Genomic DNA, 17,690 nt, shown 5'->3' with positions numbered 1-17,690 from the left:
GGCCGCCACCGGTTCCCTATACAGGGTCTGTAGAGCTTTCACGAAACCACCCCTAAGTAGGCCGAATCCTTTCTGGTGTTATTTGTGTTCACATCTGGAGGGTATGTGCCTGGCAGTTTAGAATGGACTTTTTCTATTGATGAGAACCAAAACAGATTTGCATGCAGTGGTCTCTGTTTAGAGTGAAATAGCAGGTGAAAACAGCGGAGTGGTTTATGACCTGAGAAATCACCAATGTCTGAGATTAGTTCAGTTACTTAATGTTATTACTTTGTGATTTGTTCCCATGAAGTATGATAACATGAAGGTGTTGATTTATCCCAGCTATATTATCCAGCCACAATGAAGGTCATTCATGAAATTAAAGAAGACGATAAGTGACTTTCTGCCAAAGTACATGCTCTTGTTCCTAGTGCCAGTTTACACTATGGTCAGGCCAGATGCTCAGGGCCTGAACATCTGAAGGGCTTTTAGGCAATCCTAGTAACAAGTATTGCTGCAGTTCTTGTAATTGTAGTGTTAGACTTGGCATCTTTTGGCGTTTTTCCCCTGCCTTTTTGCTTCTGAACTCCCGGTTTTGACTCTGGTTTAGTGTCTCTGCTCACTTTCTCACTGCTGTTCAGTGTTAAAGTGCAAGTGCTCCTGTTGTGAATTATGTTATGAATCTGTGTTTCGCCGACGTCCTGCATTTCTAAAGGTACTATTTTGCGGGTCTTCCCGACACCATCGCTGGCCTGCGACGCCGCGGTCAGCCAGAACTGTTTGGATTTGTTGTTCACGATGCCGTGATAGCCCCAGATGGGGCTATCGACTTCAGGGAACTTTACTTCAAGTTTATTTTGATAACTGAAGATTTCTAAGTACTGTATTTTGGATTTTTATCATTTTTGGTCTTGTTTTAAGTATATACAATATTGGATCTTTTTCTAAACTGATGTGGTGTCCTTTTGTAGTGCTTACACTGTGTTGCTGTTGGTTATGTGCAAATGCTTTAGACACTGCCTTTAAGATAAGCCTGACTGCTTGTGCCAAGCTGCCAAGGGGGTGAGTGGGGGTTATTTTAGGAGTGTAACTCCTTTATCCTAACAAGAAGGAAGGGTCCCTACTTGGACAAAGGTGCAACCCCTTGCTAACTAGAGACCCCCATTTCTAACATGTAGAAACCAGATACTACTACAATCTCAATGAAATGCTAAGGGTTTTCTGTCTGACTTTCAGGGGTTAGCTTTGTCAAATAATCAAGACTTTTTTCTTTGAGGGTGGTATAAGAGTAGAACTCTAGTTAAGGCATGTTAGTGTCACTCACAATAAACAGATATTTCCAGCAGTATATTTATATTTTTACAAAAAGGAATAAGCCTTTCATTATGTAAAGATAACGTGCATTAACTTTAAGGAGTCTTGTGGCATTGTTACTTGGAGTTCTCGTAGTAAAAACAGTTCCACCATCTTCTCTGCAGAGGTGAGGGGTAAAGCATTTTGGAAATCAGGTTTACAAATATACTAATTTAGGTAAGGATCCTAGGGGCATTCATAGCCTGTCTTGTTCGGGCCACTAGTCTGTAGAGGAAGGGGTTCCGCACCTAGCAGCTCTCAGCCCTATAGTGGCATTGGACTGAACTGGTGGGGTCATTTAGCAGGCAGAAGTGCAAGTATTTGTGCTTGAGAATAATGTAGGGTGTAACTGAAGATTGAGATTTATGCTTCCACAATGGTGTTCGCAGGTGTGCTTGAGAGTGGGTGCTGACTTCCAAGTACACCTTCAGGTCAGAATGCACAACTCTCAGGAGGTGAGGAACCGCCACACAGGTGCCATTTGCATGGCCACACACTGCCTCATGTTTGTGTGAACATAGAGGTTCACAATTGTGATAGGCTTGTCAAGGGATGCCTCTTGCAGGGTCACATACTGTCCTTGTGCCTGCAGTACTTCAACAAGTAGTCAGGTAGAGCACTGGTCATATGACTGGAGACATGGGTACTTCTTAGTCTGCCAGTATGGTTAAAATGAGGGACAGTTTGCTTTATGGACATTGTGCCTGGGACTTTATCTGTACAACTTCTTACTCCTGTTTTGCCTGGGGAAGCTGCACAAGGCCTTGGATGTGTGGTGGTCTCTGGCCAGCTAGATGTTGACTCTTTGGTACTCGCTAATATGTGAGCACTTAGTATACTCCCTTTTGTGTTCCTCCATAATGTGGAGATTGAGTTCAAATAGCAGGCTCTGGAGTGGAGATGGAGAGGGGCGAATTATGCTGCATAGCTGAACCTTCCTTGAATAAGTCCTGCACTCCTCCCAGACTTACAGCTTGTGACAGGGCATGCTTTGTCTCCAAAACAGGTTTGAGTGCTACATGATGGCTGTTGTAAAACAGATCAACAAGGCAGAAAATACTCCTTTTTCCCTTGTTCACATGTTGCACACAAGACTGGACATGTCCTGGCTATGGCCAGGCTCCTTCCATTTAGTGCAGCATGCTGAAGACTGTCTCTGATCACAGTCTTCTATTGCATAGATTAAACTGGGTATGCCCACTTGCCTACATGCCAACCTGGTGTCTCCAGTTGGCTGCAATCTGTGATGCCGCCTTTAAGATCACCATTGTTGACTCTACATGTAACTACTTAAATGAGATTAGGGTATCCACAGGTGATATAGGGAGGAATGGGAAGCATTTAAGGTACAGGAAGCTTGTACGTTGATGATCTCTGGTTTGCAAGGGGTTATTGTGAGAATCTGGTCCTTCCCTGAGGGCACAATCCATGACCTAGTGGTAAGATGCATAGTAGATCCCACATTGAAAGTAAGCCTTTTAGCAATGAGGACTGAACAAGAGGACCAGTTGGAAAGACTATGGGACCTAAATTCTCATCAAGAGGGGTAAGAAGTGGGAAAATTGTTAGCATGATTGCTAGGAGTAATCTAACCACCCCAATAATTGAAGTTTACTCCATAGCTTACTCACAAACTGAGGTCAATCATATATTAGCTTATTATTATGAACCTTAGTACTACCATCGTACTTTGTCTTATCTGGGTCAGATTCATGACTTTCTGTCTGATTTGTGAGCACAGTTTCTGACAAGCGCACAAACAGAGTGGTTGGAATCACCTGTCACCCCAGGTGAGACTGTTCTACTGTGTAATCACTAAATAGAAGCAAAACACCTGGCCCGATAAACTCCAGGTTGAGTCTGATGATGTGTGTAATGGCCTGCCATTGCATTTAGGTACGGTGTCTGGGAAGCACTGTCTGTCCTTTGTGGAAGTGATTCCCAAACATTTAGATAAGAACTCCCCTAGGTCTGTCTTCTACCATCTGCTGTTGATGCAAAATCTGGACTACTAGATTCTGGGAATCTTGCTAGTGACCAGGATTTAAACTTTTGTGACCACCTGATGCATTTACACTGAGTTGACTTTAAACCCTGCAACAACAATGCTGTGCTACCAAAATATAATTGTCAGAAAATCATCTCCTGTAAATATTGTGTGATAAATATTAACAAAAATGTTGTCCCCCTGGATTTAGTAAATAAAAATGTATGCCCAATGCCGCAATATTTTTGTAAATGATTTTTAGGACACATTATTTATGTAAGACAATATGTCTGATTGTACTCCTGAATACTGACCCCTCCAGAATTTCGTCGTGCAACAATATGGCATTTGGCATGCATTTTGAGGGGCAAAATATAAAAATTAAGTACATATATGGAAGTTTATATTTACTATTATGTAGTATCAACAGGGACTAGCCTGGTGTGACCGTTGAAGGACTCTGAACTGTATTTTCAGCAGGCACCTAGTCGGTGTGTTCATGAAGCCCTCAACCACCAACCTAGTTGGTGGCATGCTTCATCATCGGGCCCACCCAGTGACATCTAACATGTCCCGGGTGTGCTTCGACGCCTGATTACAGAGGAGCAGGTATATTTACTGAGTGTGCAGTGAGGTGAGTGATAAAGTGAGAATTAAATCGGCTTCTTGGTGGTCCCAGTACCCGAGGGTAAATTAAAGTTTAATAACTGGGCCTCCAAGGGCAGTTAAAAACAAGGCAAAGGGATGTGTGGTGGTTAAGTTAAGACCACCTACAGGCGACATTGGGCGGAAAAGCGGCGGACGGTCTTTCCGTCCGCCGCGGTCCCCCCCCACCCCCCATAGTAATATGGCGGGGGGAAATGGGTGGCGGGCGGGTGTGGATGTCTGGCGGATCCCCACCGCCCGCATGGCGGTGGCGATCCGCCAGACATCCTAATGGGCCCCTAACTTCCACTGCTCGCCTCAAATAATCGGTAGTATCCAGACCAGAACAAATCATATATTTGGCTGCATCCTGACCTTCTTGAATGGTTTGAGAATGGATTGCTAGCAAGATCTCTCTGGTGATGTCCCAGAGGGTGTGCATTTAAGAATTCAGTAGGCAAACCGCATTGACCAACCTCAAGGCGTGGCTGACCAAAGACAACATTTGTTTTTTGAATGCTACAGTCCTTTTCAGCTCCTTGTTGGGGTTGAGGGAAATTAATTAAAATTAACCTTGCAGTTGGAAGCTTAGAACACCAAACTCTCAGGAGTAGGATGATGCCTAAGAAAACATGGGTCTCCAGGGGCTGATCTGTTCCTTGGTGGGCAAGAGCGCGACTTTGAACAAGTATCCATAAGAGTGTAAGTTAATGCATTGTTGAACGAGAATAAGGGCTGGGAGAAAGCTAGCTCGGGTTGTAAAACTTTTGTACGGATATTTGTTTTAACTGCAGCAGAAGGTAGTTGTAGGTCCAGGACCTCAGTAGCACATCTGAAATACTACATCAAAGAAAGCACTCTCTTCTGTTGGTGAAACAAGGGAGTAAATCAATCCTGTATCAGGAGAGCCCCTGGTCATCATCAGAATGTTGGAGTAAATAATCCCCATCATCCCATTGTCATCTCCAGGTGCTGGTAAACTCTGGTCAGAATCGGAACCAAAAAGATGATGGGACTTTGTGAATAGTTTCACGGAAGTGGAAGTGTATTGTCTGAATCAATCTATACAGGAACTGATTGTGCTGGAGTGGAGTCAGAGCATGATCTCGATTGGGGATTAGTGAATCTGTTGCACATGTAAAACAGCATCAATTAAAGAGGGACCTGTGCAGATCTTAGAGCGAGAATTTAAGTTAACACCTGAGTCGGTGCAGAGCCTTAGGTGAGTTCCACGCTCTGAGATGACACTGAAAAGGATTAGCAGCAGTAACCTAACCGGAGGCCCATGCAGATCTTTGGGATCCAAAGGTGTGCCAGTGGGAACCGAAAGAGTGCCAAAAATATGCTGCACTGCTTCCCTAAAGGCCATGACCTGCTGCGTCCTCATCAGTGGGTCGATAAACTTAGGGGAGCATCAAGATTAGCTATGGGTTTAGCCCCTGAATCAGAAATCGGTAGTGAGATTGAGTGGTACCTTGACACCCTGGTGACTTTTCTTTACATATATGGGGCAGGAGGGGGTTGAGTCCTGCTTTGCCTTTTTATGTTTCCTCTTCACTTTAGACTAATGCTTACTGAATGGCTTCGACAGAGAAGAAGATCTGTCACAGGATTGGCCTTGAGAGTGGTAATAGGTCCACGCCCTCGACTTGGAGCAGGAACAGGACTTACGCAGGGTCCATGATGTTTTTTGATGTTCGCCTATGTACAGCTTCGGTTCACTGTCCTGGATCGCCTTCTGGCGCTTGACAGATACTTTTTTGCATGACTTGGAATGGCTCTCCTACCCCAAACACCAAAGGCAGACCTGTGCACTTCCACCTCCGACATCTGTTTACAAAAGTCACAGCATGGTTTAAAGCCTGTAGATTTAGGGTGGGACACAGTTCCCTTTCACCCTGGAATTCAATTTGAAGGACTTGTCTAACTGACGAAAAAGGGAGTGAAGCCCCAGAACTGCATTTGAAGATGCAGAAAAAAGGGACTGATATTGTCACTCAGGGGTGGGGCTTATGCTGCTCCGCTCCATCATTTACGGGGCTGTAGGAAGTCAACATGGAGCCAAACAATGGCACCTAACAGTGCACTGGAGGACTACTGTGAAATCTTCTGTACCCAGTGTGGTGCCTAGCAAGTACTCTAATGGTGGGGAACCTACAGTTAAAACTGTCCATCAGATTAAACTTTTGCTCAGTACTTATGTGTGGGATACACCTCCTGTATGGAAATCTGGTGACCTCTGGGAGAGTGATCTCAGACCTGTTTGAATTGAGTGCTGCATCAGACCTTGCTGTTTGCTGTGCTATTTGAGCCTCTGGTCTACCATGCATGATGACAAGGCTTTAACTGGGGCCCAATCCTTTTGCCATCTATACATGAGAGAGGATTCCAGGAGAAAGTGGCTTGAAACCTGACTTGTGATGGCACTGTTTGCCTGTGTCTTAAAGGGCATCGAGCTCCATAGATCAGGCTGTGCTTGACTCCACCTCATACAGTCCATGTGCCCCAAACTTCTTCGTCCAGGATGTCCAGCGGGGGCAGAGGTGATTGATGAAAGAGAGTAAGCTCAGTCCTCCGAGTGTTCAGCAGGCCTTCAGTCACTGTTTGTAGCACGAGCCCTTCAGAGCTACGGATACGACTTGCGCCCAGCTGCCTCCTGAGATGTCATCAAGTTGGAAGGCCACCAGCTGTCTTCCCTCAGCACAGCACTGCAGAAATCTCGGCTACTGGTATTCTGATGGGGCTTCCGTACCTTTGCTCTTAGCCACTCAGCAAGAGTCTTGCCCATTTTGGATCTAGGCATCACTTCACTTCTCTGCAATGTGACAGGCATGGCAAGCCACACCGTAGCTGCTCTCCCCGATGCCCTATGTACTCTTTGAGGTCTAAAGCACAGTCATTGTGCTGTTCCATGTTAACTGCACAATGAGCTCCTTGTCGGTGAGTTACTTGTGCTCAATTAGGATAAGGAAAGATTGCTTGGGGATTATGGCCTAGAGACTCAGCAGGGCGTGTCTGCCATTTTGCAGTATCTTTAACATGCCAGTCTTATCAGCTGTTAAAAACCACTTTATCCAGTATTAGGGGTGTCTTTCATAGATTCACATGCCTGAATCATTCCCCGTCGTCGAGACGGGAGCCTCCGGTAAATAAAAAAGTAATGTCCATAGACATACATGGAGAGAAAGGGTCCAAGGGTCTCCCCTTAGTAGCCTTTCCTTGTCCTTATGTAAAAAGGACCAAACTGACATAGTCAGCCAATCAGCTCCGACCTCCCTCTAGAACCTTCCTGGGAGGAGCCTCAGTCCCTCAGATTTTCTACCGCACGTTGTGCTAGGGAGTCTCCAGCCTGAGCTCTCCTCAGGATTATTCTAAATTCTACAAACTCTCTTGGAAGTTTTCTCTGAGCCTAAAAACTCTTCAAGGACTTCTTCAACACACTATCCCTGAAGTAAGTGTGTATTTATACTGCCTTTTTCATGTCTGACTCGGGGAAGAAAGCCCTGTTCAGGGCCTGTTCTTCCTGCAGCAAGAAAAGGATTCATGTGGATGATAAACACGACCTGTGCATCTATTGCCTTTACCCGGATCATAATTCGGAAAAATGCGCAATCTGTCGGTCTTTCCCCAAAAAGACTGTGAGAGACAGAGAAGGTCGCCTTCTGATCTGGTTGGACAGGCTTAAGAACAGGGACAATCTGGAGTCCTCTGTGAGCAGCGTTTCCAGAACTTCTGCTGTCTCGAGCAAGAGGCCAAGGGACGCTTCCCCGGGCCCCTCAGACACTCCTCCTGCGAAGACCCACAAAAAGTCTTCTGAGGCGAGATCGGAGTCATCCTCAGTGTCTGCTAAGGAGGATAAAACCTTCAAAATGCCTGCTCCGTCCTCCAGACAAAGCCAGAGGACTACTTCAGTCAAAACCACAGTATCTACCACATCAGCATCGTCGCCCTCAGCTTCGACGACGATGACTACTTCCTCTTCATCGACAGGTAGGCCTGTTTCTTCAATTATTCTCCTGACGTCAAAACCGACGACGGCGAGAGTGTCGACGAGGGACTCGTCGACGAGACCATCGTCTACGAAGGCACCGTCGATGACGACGACGACTGCGCAGTCGTTGACGACCAAGATCCCTTCGTCCACCCCTCCGTCGACGAAGACCTCTTCGACGAAGACCTCGTCGACGACCCCGTCGACGAGAGGCTCGTCGGCGACGAGCCCGTCGATGAAGACACCGTCGACGAAGACACCGTCGACGAAGACACCGTCGACGAAGACACCGTCGACGCAGACACCGTCGACGAAGATACCGTCGACGACGACACCGTCGACGACGACACCGTCGACGAAGATACCGTCGACGACGACACCGTCGACGACGACACCGTCGACGAAGATACCGTCGACGAAGATACCGTCGACGACGACGGACTCGACGACGACACCGTCGACGGGCGATTCGTCGTCGAATGAAACATGGAAAAAATCAAAGCTGGCGGAGACGCCGTACATGATGCTACCACCGTCGACGGTCCCCTCGACGACTACAAGCTCTACCATTCAGTCTACCAAACAGGGCAAGTCAATAATTACCCCGGAAACAACGTCTCCTAGCAAGGTGGAAAAGCAGCCATCTCAAGAAATTTTCCAAAGCGAGGAATCCGAAGAGGATGACCATCTGAATCCCGCTACTTCACTCTCAGACCTTCACATAAAATGCCAGAGCACTGATGAGGAACAAGAAGAATTCACATATCAAGAACACTCTGTCCAAGCCAGTGTCCACACCGAAGTCACCCCCATGATATGCCTACCGGCGACCCTGGTAGATGACTTGAAACTTCTTGTGCAAGACTACAAGCGGCGCTTTCCGGAGCCTAGCAGAGGCGGTCAAGCGCCTGAGAGTCCCGCACCTGGGGACAAGGGAGATCAGACACCTCCAGCGCATGTTCAGGTGTCCGCACCGGAACGCCCTCATCCTCACCATCAACCCCACCAAGAAGTCCATCCTCAAGTGGTGGTCTCTTCGGACGAAGAAGAGGAAGAGGAAGAACTGGAGGAAGGAGAGGTCCAGGAGGTTCACTCGGACCACTCGGACCAGGTTGATGAAGACGAATATATTACATCATCCCCAGCTTCGCCACAACCACGCCAAGCGGACTCCCCACCGGTGGACATTGCGGGTTTCCACAAGCTGGTGGAGAGAGCGGCGAAGAGATTCCACATGGCGGTGGAATCCACGGAAACGGACTGTTTCCTCCACGACTTCAAGGAACAGCCTCAAAAATCGGCAAAAGCTGTTCCAATCATAGACTTTCTGTGGGAACAGGGAAAGAAGCTAATGCTCACTCCTGCTTCTGTGCCAGCGGTGGTCCCACGCCTTGATAAAAAATACAGGGCACCACTCACTGCAGCGGCTTGCCTAAATGGTCACCCCAAACCTGACTCGGTAGTGACGCAGGCGGCCCAGAAAAACTCCCGCAACCCTTCATCACCACTGTCAGCTCCCCCGGACAAAGAGGGCAGGAAACTGGACACGATAGGCAAGCGCTTCGCTTCCACATCGGCCATGTCCATCAAGGTGGCCAACTCCATTGCCTTGCTGGGGCGTTACAATCGACAGCTATGGGAGGACATTGCCCCTTACATAAAGGAACTACCTGACGACGTTCAGGGCGAGGTGAAAGCGCTCCTCGTTGAGGGTCAATCTTCTGCAGCGGAACTCATAGACTGTGCTATCGACGCAGCCATGACAGGCTTCCGTCAACTTGCAGGAGCTGCCGTACTGAAACGCCAGGGATGGCTCTAAGCCACTTCATTCCGCCAAGAAGTTCAGGCGAAGGTTCTAGACATGCCCTTCGACGGCCAGCACCTGTTTGGAGTACAGGTCGACGAGGCCCTACAGGCCATTAAAAAGGACACAGACACGGCAAGGGCACTGGGCTCTCTACAGTCTAGAAACCAGTCCTTTCGGGGCAACAAGCCCAGGGGTCAATCCTCCTATCGGGGCTCATATCAAAACAGGTCCTCGTCCTCATTCTCGTACAATCAAAAAGGCCAGTACCAAAACAAGCAACAGCAGGGCAGACAACCTTCATTCGGAAGATCGTCCTACAGAGGTAAAAATACCAAGAGGGGCGCTGGCGGCCGCCAGTGACCACCTACTCCAGCCAGTCCGAACACCATCTCCGTCCTTTCAAATTGGAGGAAAGCTGACCCATTTCCTTCACAATTGGCAGTACATCACCACGGACCGGTGGGTTCTTCAAATTATTCGATTTGGCCACTCTCTCGAGTTCACCTCCATCCCTCCCAATACCCCTCCACGCAGACGGACACACAAACATCCACGCCTGCTTCTAAAGGAGCTTTCGGCAATGCTACAAAAAGGAGCAATCGAAAGGGTTCCGGCATCCTCGAAGGGGAAAGGATTTTACTCCCACTTCTTCCTTGTACAACAAAAAGAAAACAAGTGGAGGCCCATCCTGGATCTCCGGGGACTCAACACCTTCCTACGAAGCCAATCGTTCAGGATGGTGACGATTCAGGAAATCCTGGGCATTCTAGAGAAAGGAGATTTCATGGTGTCACTGGATCTCCAGGATGCATACTACCACATCCCTATCCTCAAAACTCACCGGAAGTTCCTAAGATTCGAGGTGGCGGACCGTCACTATCAGTTCAAAGTCCTGCCGTTCGGCCTCAAGTCCGCGCCGCGCATATTCACGAAATGCCTTGCGCCTGTGGCAGCATTCCTGCGCCAACTGGGCCACCAGATCTTCCCCTACCTAGACGACTGGCTGGTGAAAGCACCCTCGCCTGGGGACGCGGTCACGTCCTCCAACGCCTGCACCAATCTCTTTCAAAATCTGGGATTGACGCTCAATATCAAGAAATCTTGCATGATTCCCGCAACAAAAATTACCTTCCTAGGGGCCATGTTGGACACAGGCTGCACGAAGGCCTTCCCCTCAAAAGAAAGAACAGACAAAATCTTATCTCTGGCCACGGCTGTGGCAAAGAAAAAGCACCTGAAAGTTCGGACTTACACCTCCCTCCTGGGAATGATGTCTTCCTGCATACTCCTCATCCCGCACTGCAGGCTCAGAATGCGGCCCTTGCAGGAGGCACTCGCGAGCCAATGGACCCAAAGCACTGGCTCATTCGAAGACATCCTTCGGATCACACCGAAGATTTCAAAAGCTCTACAATGGTGGACAAGTCGTCACAATCTCACGGTGGGCTTACCGTTTCTCCTCCCAGCATCACCGCTGGTGGTAACAACAGACGCCTCCCTAGAGGGATGGGGCGCGGTGCTACAGGATCTACAGATCAGCGGCAAATGGGACTCTCAAGAGCAATTGCTCCATATCAACCTCTTGGAGCTGAGAGCAGTGTTTCTGGCTCTACAAGCCTTCCTACCCCGCATCCAGAAATCCCCAGTGCTCGTCAGGACGGACAACACCATGACGATGCACTATTTGAACAAACAAGGGGGAACGCGTTCACTCTCGCTCTCACGCGAATCACAGACGATCTGGAACTGGCTAGTGCTACACGACATCCAACTCAAAGCGGAATATGTTCCGGGAAGGGACAATACCATCGCGGACGCCCTGAGCAGGCAAAAGTCCCTCTCCCACGAGTGGGAACTATCGGACAGCGCCCTCACTCACATCTTCTCTCTTTGGGGAGTCCCAAACATCGACCTCTTTGCCACCAGGAGGAACGCCAAATGCCCGTGCTACGCAAGTTGGCATCCCCAACCAGGATCACTAGGAAATGCGTTCTCCATCGGATGGTACAGCGTCTTTGCATACGCCTTTCCTCCATTCCCGATGATTCCACGGCTCCTCAGAAAGATGAAAGCGGAACCATGCACCCTGATCCTGATCGCCCCGTCCTGGCCGAGGCAACACTGGTTCTCGGATCTGCTTCGACTATCCATCAAATCACCGATCCGCCTGAACCAACACCCAGCCCTACTGACGATGTCCAACGGGCAAGTGCAACACCCGAACCTCCAATCGCTCAAATTATCAGCCTGGCTCCTGAGCACAGAGAGTTCGGTGGCCTGAATATCCCACAAGACTGCAAGGATGTGCTAGCCAAAGCAAGAGCGGACAGTACGAACAAGACCTACTGTCTCAAATGGAAGAGGTTCTGCATATGGTGCTCAGAACAGGGCTTACGGCCACTCACCATCACACCAGAACAAATATTACCATACCTCCTGCATTTGGCCCAGTCGGGACTGGCGCATGCGTCCATCAAAGTCCACCTGGCAGCAATCTCGAGGTTCACCAGAACGGTCACAGGACCTTCTCTGTGGTCTAGTCGGCTAGTCAAACAATTCCTCAAAGGACTATACAGATCCTTCCCGAGGCCTCGGAAGGTACCCCCCACATGGCAGCTTAACCTGGTACTCAACCAGCTCATGCGTCACCCGTTTGAACCCATTCACAGGGCATCGCTTCAACACCTCTCATGGAAGACTGCGCTCTTGCTGGCTCTAACTTCGGCTAGAAGGGTTAGCGAGCTGCAAGCCTTGTCCATTCAAGACCCTTACCTGCAATTCAGACATGATAGGGTGATACTGCGACCAAACCCTAAGTTCATTCCAAAGGTACCGTCGGACTTCCATCTCAACGAACCTTTGGTCCTTAGGTCATTCTTCGCCAACCCCTCCACAGCAGCGGAAAGATCGCTGCATTCTTTGGACCTTATGAGGTGCCTGAAGTTCTACCTGGAGAAGACTAAGGATCTCAGGAAATCCTCACAGCTGTTCGTGGCATACAGCAGGCCAAGAATGGGCCTACCCCTCACGAAGCAAAGCATATCCAGATGGATCTCCTCGGCGATTTCCTTCTGCCACGAAAAGGCCGGCCGGCCTTTGAATGACCGTGTTCTGGCTCACTCAACCAGAGCGATGTCTACATCGGCAGCACTGTTTGCTGGGGTACCTATCCTGGACATCTGTAGAGCGGCGACTTGGAAGTCACCGCACACTTTCTCCAGACACTACTGCCTGGATATCGAACTCCAGAAGGATGCGGCAGTGGGCCAGGCGGTGCTTCGCCATCTCTTTCAGTAAGGTGAGCCTTCCTACATCCCGCCTTCCAGGTATGCACATTATTGCTCTGATGTGATTATGTCTAAGCTGTCTCTTTGTTGTATGATATTATATGCATTATCTACTATGACGGCAGAGCAACGCTGTTTTACAAATGTGCTACTGTGATTGCTAGCTACTCTGATTCAGGCATGTGAATCTATGAAAGACACCCCTAATACTGGATAAGAAATGCGTTACTTACCTGTAACAGCAGTTATCCAGTATTGGTGTCTTTCATAGATTCACATGCAACCCTCCCGCCTCCCCTGGAAGGACTCACTTCCCTCTCGGAACTATACTACGCCAAACCTAGCTGGGTGCGTACGAAAATCTGAGGGACTGAGGCTCCTCCCAGGAAGGTTCTAGAGGGAGGTCGGAGCTGATTGGCTGACTATGTCAGTTTGGTCCTTTTTACATAAGGACAAGGAAAGGCTACTAAGGGGAGACCCTTGGACCCTTTCTCTCCATGTATGTCTATGGACATTACTTTTTTATTTACCGGAGGCTCCCGTCTCGACGACGGGGAATGATTCAGGCATGTGAATCTATGAAAGACACCAATACTGGATAACTGCTGTTACAGGTAAGTAACGCATTTCTTTCATAGCCTCTAACAAGTATTTTCTCTATGATGTTTATGTGAAGCTGCACATGTGGAAATATTCGGTATTTTTTATTTCAATGCAACATTCTCTAAGATGGAGAATTTGGAATAAAATTAAGTAATTTTTCGTTTTTTCTGTTATTTGCTTATTGTTATGGATTGTATCTCGACTGCTGATCCTGTCTTTTCTTGTCATTCATTTTTTCTGCTCTACACAGGCCCTTTTGATTTCTGAAATGTACAGCTGCCAGGAAATCCATAGTCATTTAATTTTAGTGACTGTGTTCAACTTATTTAATTTGACCTGTCTGTACATCCATAATTTTATAATCATGTTGAGATAATCTTGGTCTATACCATTATAGCAAATGTTTGTGGTTTTATTCAACAAAGTAAAAATCTTATTGTATTGTATACATTAGACCAAGGGTGTGGTCCCTGGTAATTACCATGTCCCACATTAGGATGGAATCATTGATTACTTTTGTAATAATATAATTATGTACTTTAGGGTTGTATGTGTTATATATGCGTACTTTGCACATGTCACCTTTTGAAAAACCTTGTAATTGACTTAGCACTTAAATACTATTTTATATGATGATTTTAAGGACGTAATTAATTATGGATTATTGTTAATCCCTTTTTATGTCATTTTTTAAAATTAATTAATTGACATGTTCATGTATTTGTTTCTTATATGGTTGTGTTTTATAAACCGAATAAAGCATTTTAAACTGAACTGAAACTGATTTCTGCAGTGTGCTCACTGGTCTGACTGCTTATTGTCTCTTCTCTTCTAGCCTTCTCATAACATTGATGTTGCTTGTTGGATATCCCAGTTACACTCTCCGTCCTCAACATCGCATACCATCTTCAGTCACCCCTACTGCAGATAACTTAAATTCAGTTCAACCTATCATGGCTGATATTCTACACACATCCTTCTCACTTCTCACTTCTCCTGTCCATTTCCACCTGTTTGTGCCCTGCCGCTCACCCTTCCCCTCACAAACAGCTTCCTGCTTGAGTGTCCAGTATGTGTTAATCTCTCCCCCCTCACAGCTGCTGTGCCCCTTATTCCCTTCATTCCTATTTTTTCGTGCTGGTTGTACAGTGCCTTGAAGATGCGGAGTAAATCTCCTTGACCTGCTTTCAACCATCTTGTTTAAGATGTGCAGGCAGAGCCACCGTTTTAAAGTACTGTTTCTCTGAGCATGAATAGGATTCACTGGCAACCTAACAAAGTGACAACAGTAGTTCCATTGCCATCTTTTTCAGGAACTCCAGTTGAAGACAGAACAGCAGCAGAAGATTCTGAAGGTTAAAACAGAGGAGATAGCAGCAATAAGGAAGAGAAAGAGTATTGTTGGCACACCAGATCAGCTTCAGGTATCTGTCAATGTAATACATTCAATAATAATGATTTGTTTTGCCTGTGTATACGTTCAGACATATTTAAGAATTGAACATTGTTCTCATTATATTGACATATTGACCGCTTTCTTTAAAAGTAGGGGTTTGATTCACTAAAAGTCATTAACTCTTATGGCTGAATTTACTGAACAATGCACTATCACAAATGAAGTTGTCATTGGGGTACAATGTACACAATCATTAAAGAAATGTACTAAGGGCCCCATGCGTCAAACTAAAAACCGATCGCAAACAGGCAGATTCTCAGAATCTGCCCTTTTGCAACCGGTATTTTTGCATTTGCGATGCATCATCCCAAATGCAAAAATCGGAAATTGCAATTGCATTTAAGGAATCGCAAATTGCGATTGCATTTAAGGAATCGCAAATTGCGATTCCTTAAATGCAATGCTAGAAGCAATTTTAAATAGTGATTTCACTATTAGGAGTCGCAAATTAACGAAAAATAAAACAGGTTAGTAATTTGCAAAAACTTTGAAAAATGCACTAAAGTGCATTTTTCAAAGTTACATGTTACATACACACACATGCCCTTGGGGCATGTGTGTGCTCAACATTGGTGCACACTACAATTTCAGGCGTGCAACAGGGTGTCCTTTTGACACCCTTGTACCCTTGAAAATGCATGCGAAATTTGCGAGTACCTAATGGATACTCGCAGATTGTGCTTGCAATTCCCATTAGGCCCATTGGAATGAATGGGAAGCCCTTCCTTAATTGTGACTCTCAATTTGTGAATCGCAATTAAGGAATGTTTAGGAATCGTTATTTTTATAGCGATTCCTACATGCATAGGCTTTTGCAATTCCTTAATTGCGATTCCTTAATAATCGCATTTAAGTAATCGCAAAAGCCTACGTTGATGCGTGCCCCAAAGTTTGCTCCTCTAAGAGTGTCTAAAAACATGCATTATAGGAGCATTTTAGGATTGTGAGAATGGTCCTTTTACCAATGTAAAGCTCTCTTTTGCCTTCTAGCCACGTGTGTGCTGTAAACATATATGTTTACTAGTTTAAACAAACATTGGCACCACCAATATTTCTTGGCTGTGAAAGGCAGAACTGATTTCTTTGCCATTGCTTTTTGGCAATCGTGTGCATATGCATGCATCATAATATAAATGCATGCATGACCAACAATTTTGCAATGGATTTTCTATTGAAGAAAGATGTTAAAGAAAACCCAAACTGTGACAGAAGCTCACACACATTCATACACCTGTGTGCACAGACTTATGTTGGGACTGATGCATGGTTACTGTTCTTAATTTCCCATTCTAACATGGTGGAGGGTTATATTCGAAAAGTGATTTACAATTTAAGAAACAGTGAAAGACAGGTGTGTAGGAATTAGCCTAGTAGTACTTTGCAGGTGCTGGTCTGTTGTAAAAAAAAGGAGTGTGTAAAAGTCCATCCTTGATTTGTCTTTCCAAAATTCAAAGAATAATACTATTCAATCTTCAATTATTATCTGTCCATTCAAAAACGAATCACTGGGGAGTCTTGTGTTTCTCCAGTATTAGGGGTGTCTTTCATAGATTCACATGCCTGAATCATTCCCCGTCGTTGGAGTGGGAGTCCCACGGTATATATAAAAGTAATAAAATGCCATAATACATATAGCAAATATCAGAAATACCCAACCAGGAAGTAAAGTAGCACCAGCTACAGTAGAAAAAACCTTCACAATCGTGACTATCCTAGTCATTATGTCTTAGTCCAAACTGCAGCCAATTAGGCGACAGCACCCACCAGAATGTTTTCCCCAGAGGCTCAGGCTCTCAGATTTTCTACCGCACGTCGTGTGAAGGGAGTCTCCCTGAGCTCTGCTCAGTTTTTTCTTCTACATCAGTTAGTTTCTTCAAGTTTTACAGATGTCTTCTTCAAAATCCCTGTTCAGGGCCTGTGATTCTTGTGGGAAGCAAAGACTATTCAAGGAAGATCCCCACAAAAAATGTTTATATTGCCTTTACCCTGATCATAAGGCAAAGGAGTGCAAGATCTGCCGGACCTTCCCCCCTAAGACCATCAGGGATAGAGAAGGACGACTGCTATTGTGGCTTAACAGACTCAAGGACTAGGAGGACCCTTTGTCTGAGGTAGGAAGCATTGCCTCTGGTTCTTCATTTCTTTCTACTAAGAGGAAGGCTGAAACTGAAGTTTCATCTCCAAGGGCGAAGGTGGCGAAGAAGGCCCAATCCTCTCTGGATGCTCCTGGGCCTAGTACTTCAATTAAGGCTCTCCCACCTACTAAGGTGGATAGTACGCCCTCTAAGAAGTCTTGGAAATCTGCAGTTCCCAAGAAATCTTCAAAATCTGTGCCTCCTCAGTTGCCACCTTTGACAATTTCAACGTCAAAAAAGGACTGTGTTTCCTCTCATGTGGCCACGTCTACCACCTGCACTATGACTTTCTCCTCTCCAAAGCCTACTCTTGTCATGTCTTCGGCCTCATCGCCTACGCTGGTTCATGTACAGATCAGGCCTATCTCGTCGTCGACAATTGTCCCGTCGACGACGGCTAAGGTACCATCGACGAGTTCCTCGTCTACGATTATGATGTCGACG

The 17,690-nt window shown here is 46.5% G+C and overlaps 1 protein-coding gene across 2 annotated transcripts in view; it reads left to right on the top strand.

The window, feature by feature from the left end:
• The window catches only part of KIF27 (kinesin family member 27), a 479,420-nt gene that overhangs the window by 324,133 nt on the left and 137,597 nt on the right, over positions 1-17,690 (top strand). For both annotated transcript variants that reach the window (XM_086961311.1, XM_086961310.1), the window contains exon 12: positions 14,969-15,079. In XM_086961311.1, coding sequence (XP_086817437.1) covers positions 14,969-15,079 — 111 coding nt within the window. The remainder of the gene's footprint in view (positions 1-14,968; positions 15,080-17,690) is intronic.

The sequence above is a fragment of the Lissotriton vulgaris genome, chromosome 3_1 (assembly GCF_964263255.1).
Source record: "Lissotriton vulgaris chromosome 3_1, aLisVul1.2, whole genome shotgun sequence".
NCBI lineage: Eukaryota > Metazoa > Chordata > Amphibia > Caudata > Salamandridae > Lissotriton > Lissotriton vulgaris.
The sequence above is the reverse complement of the archived record's forward strand: the minus strand, read 5'-3'. Positions and strand labels throughout refer to the sequence as shown.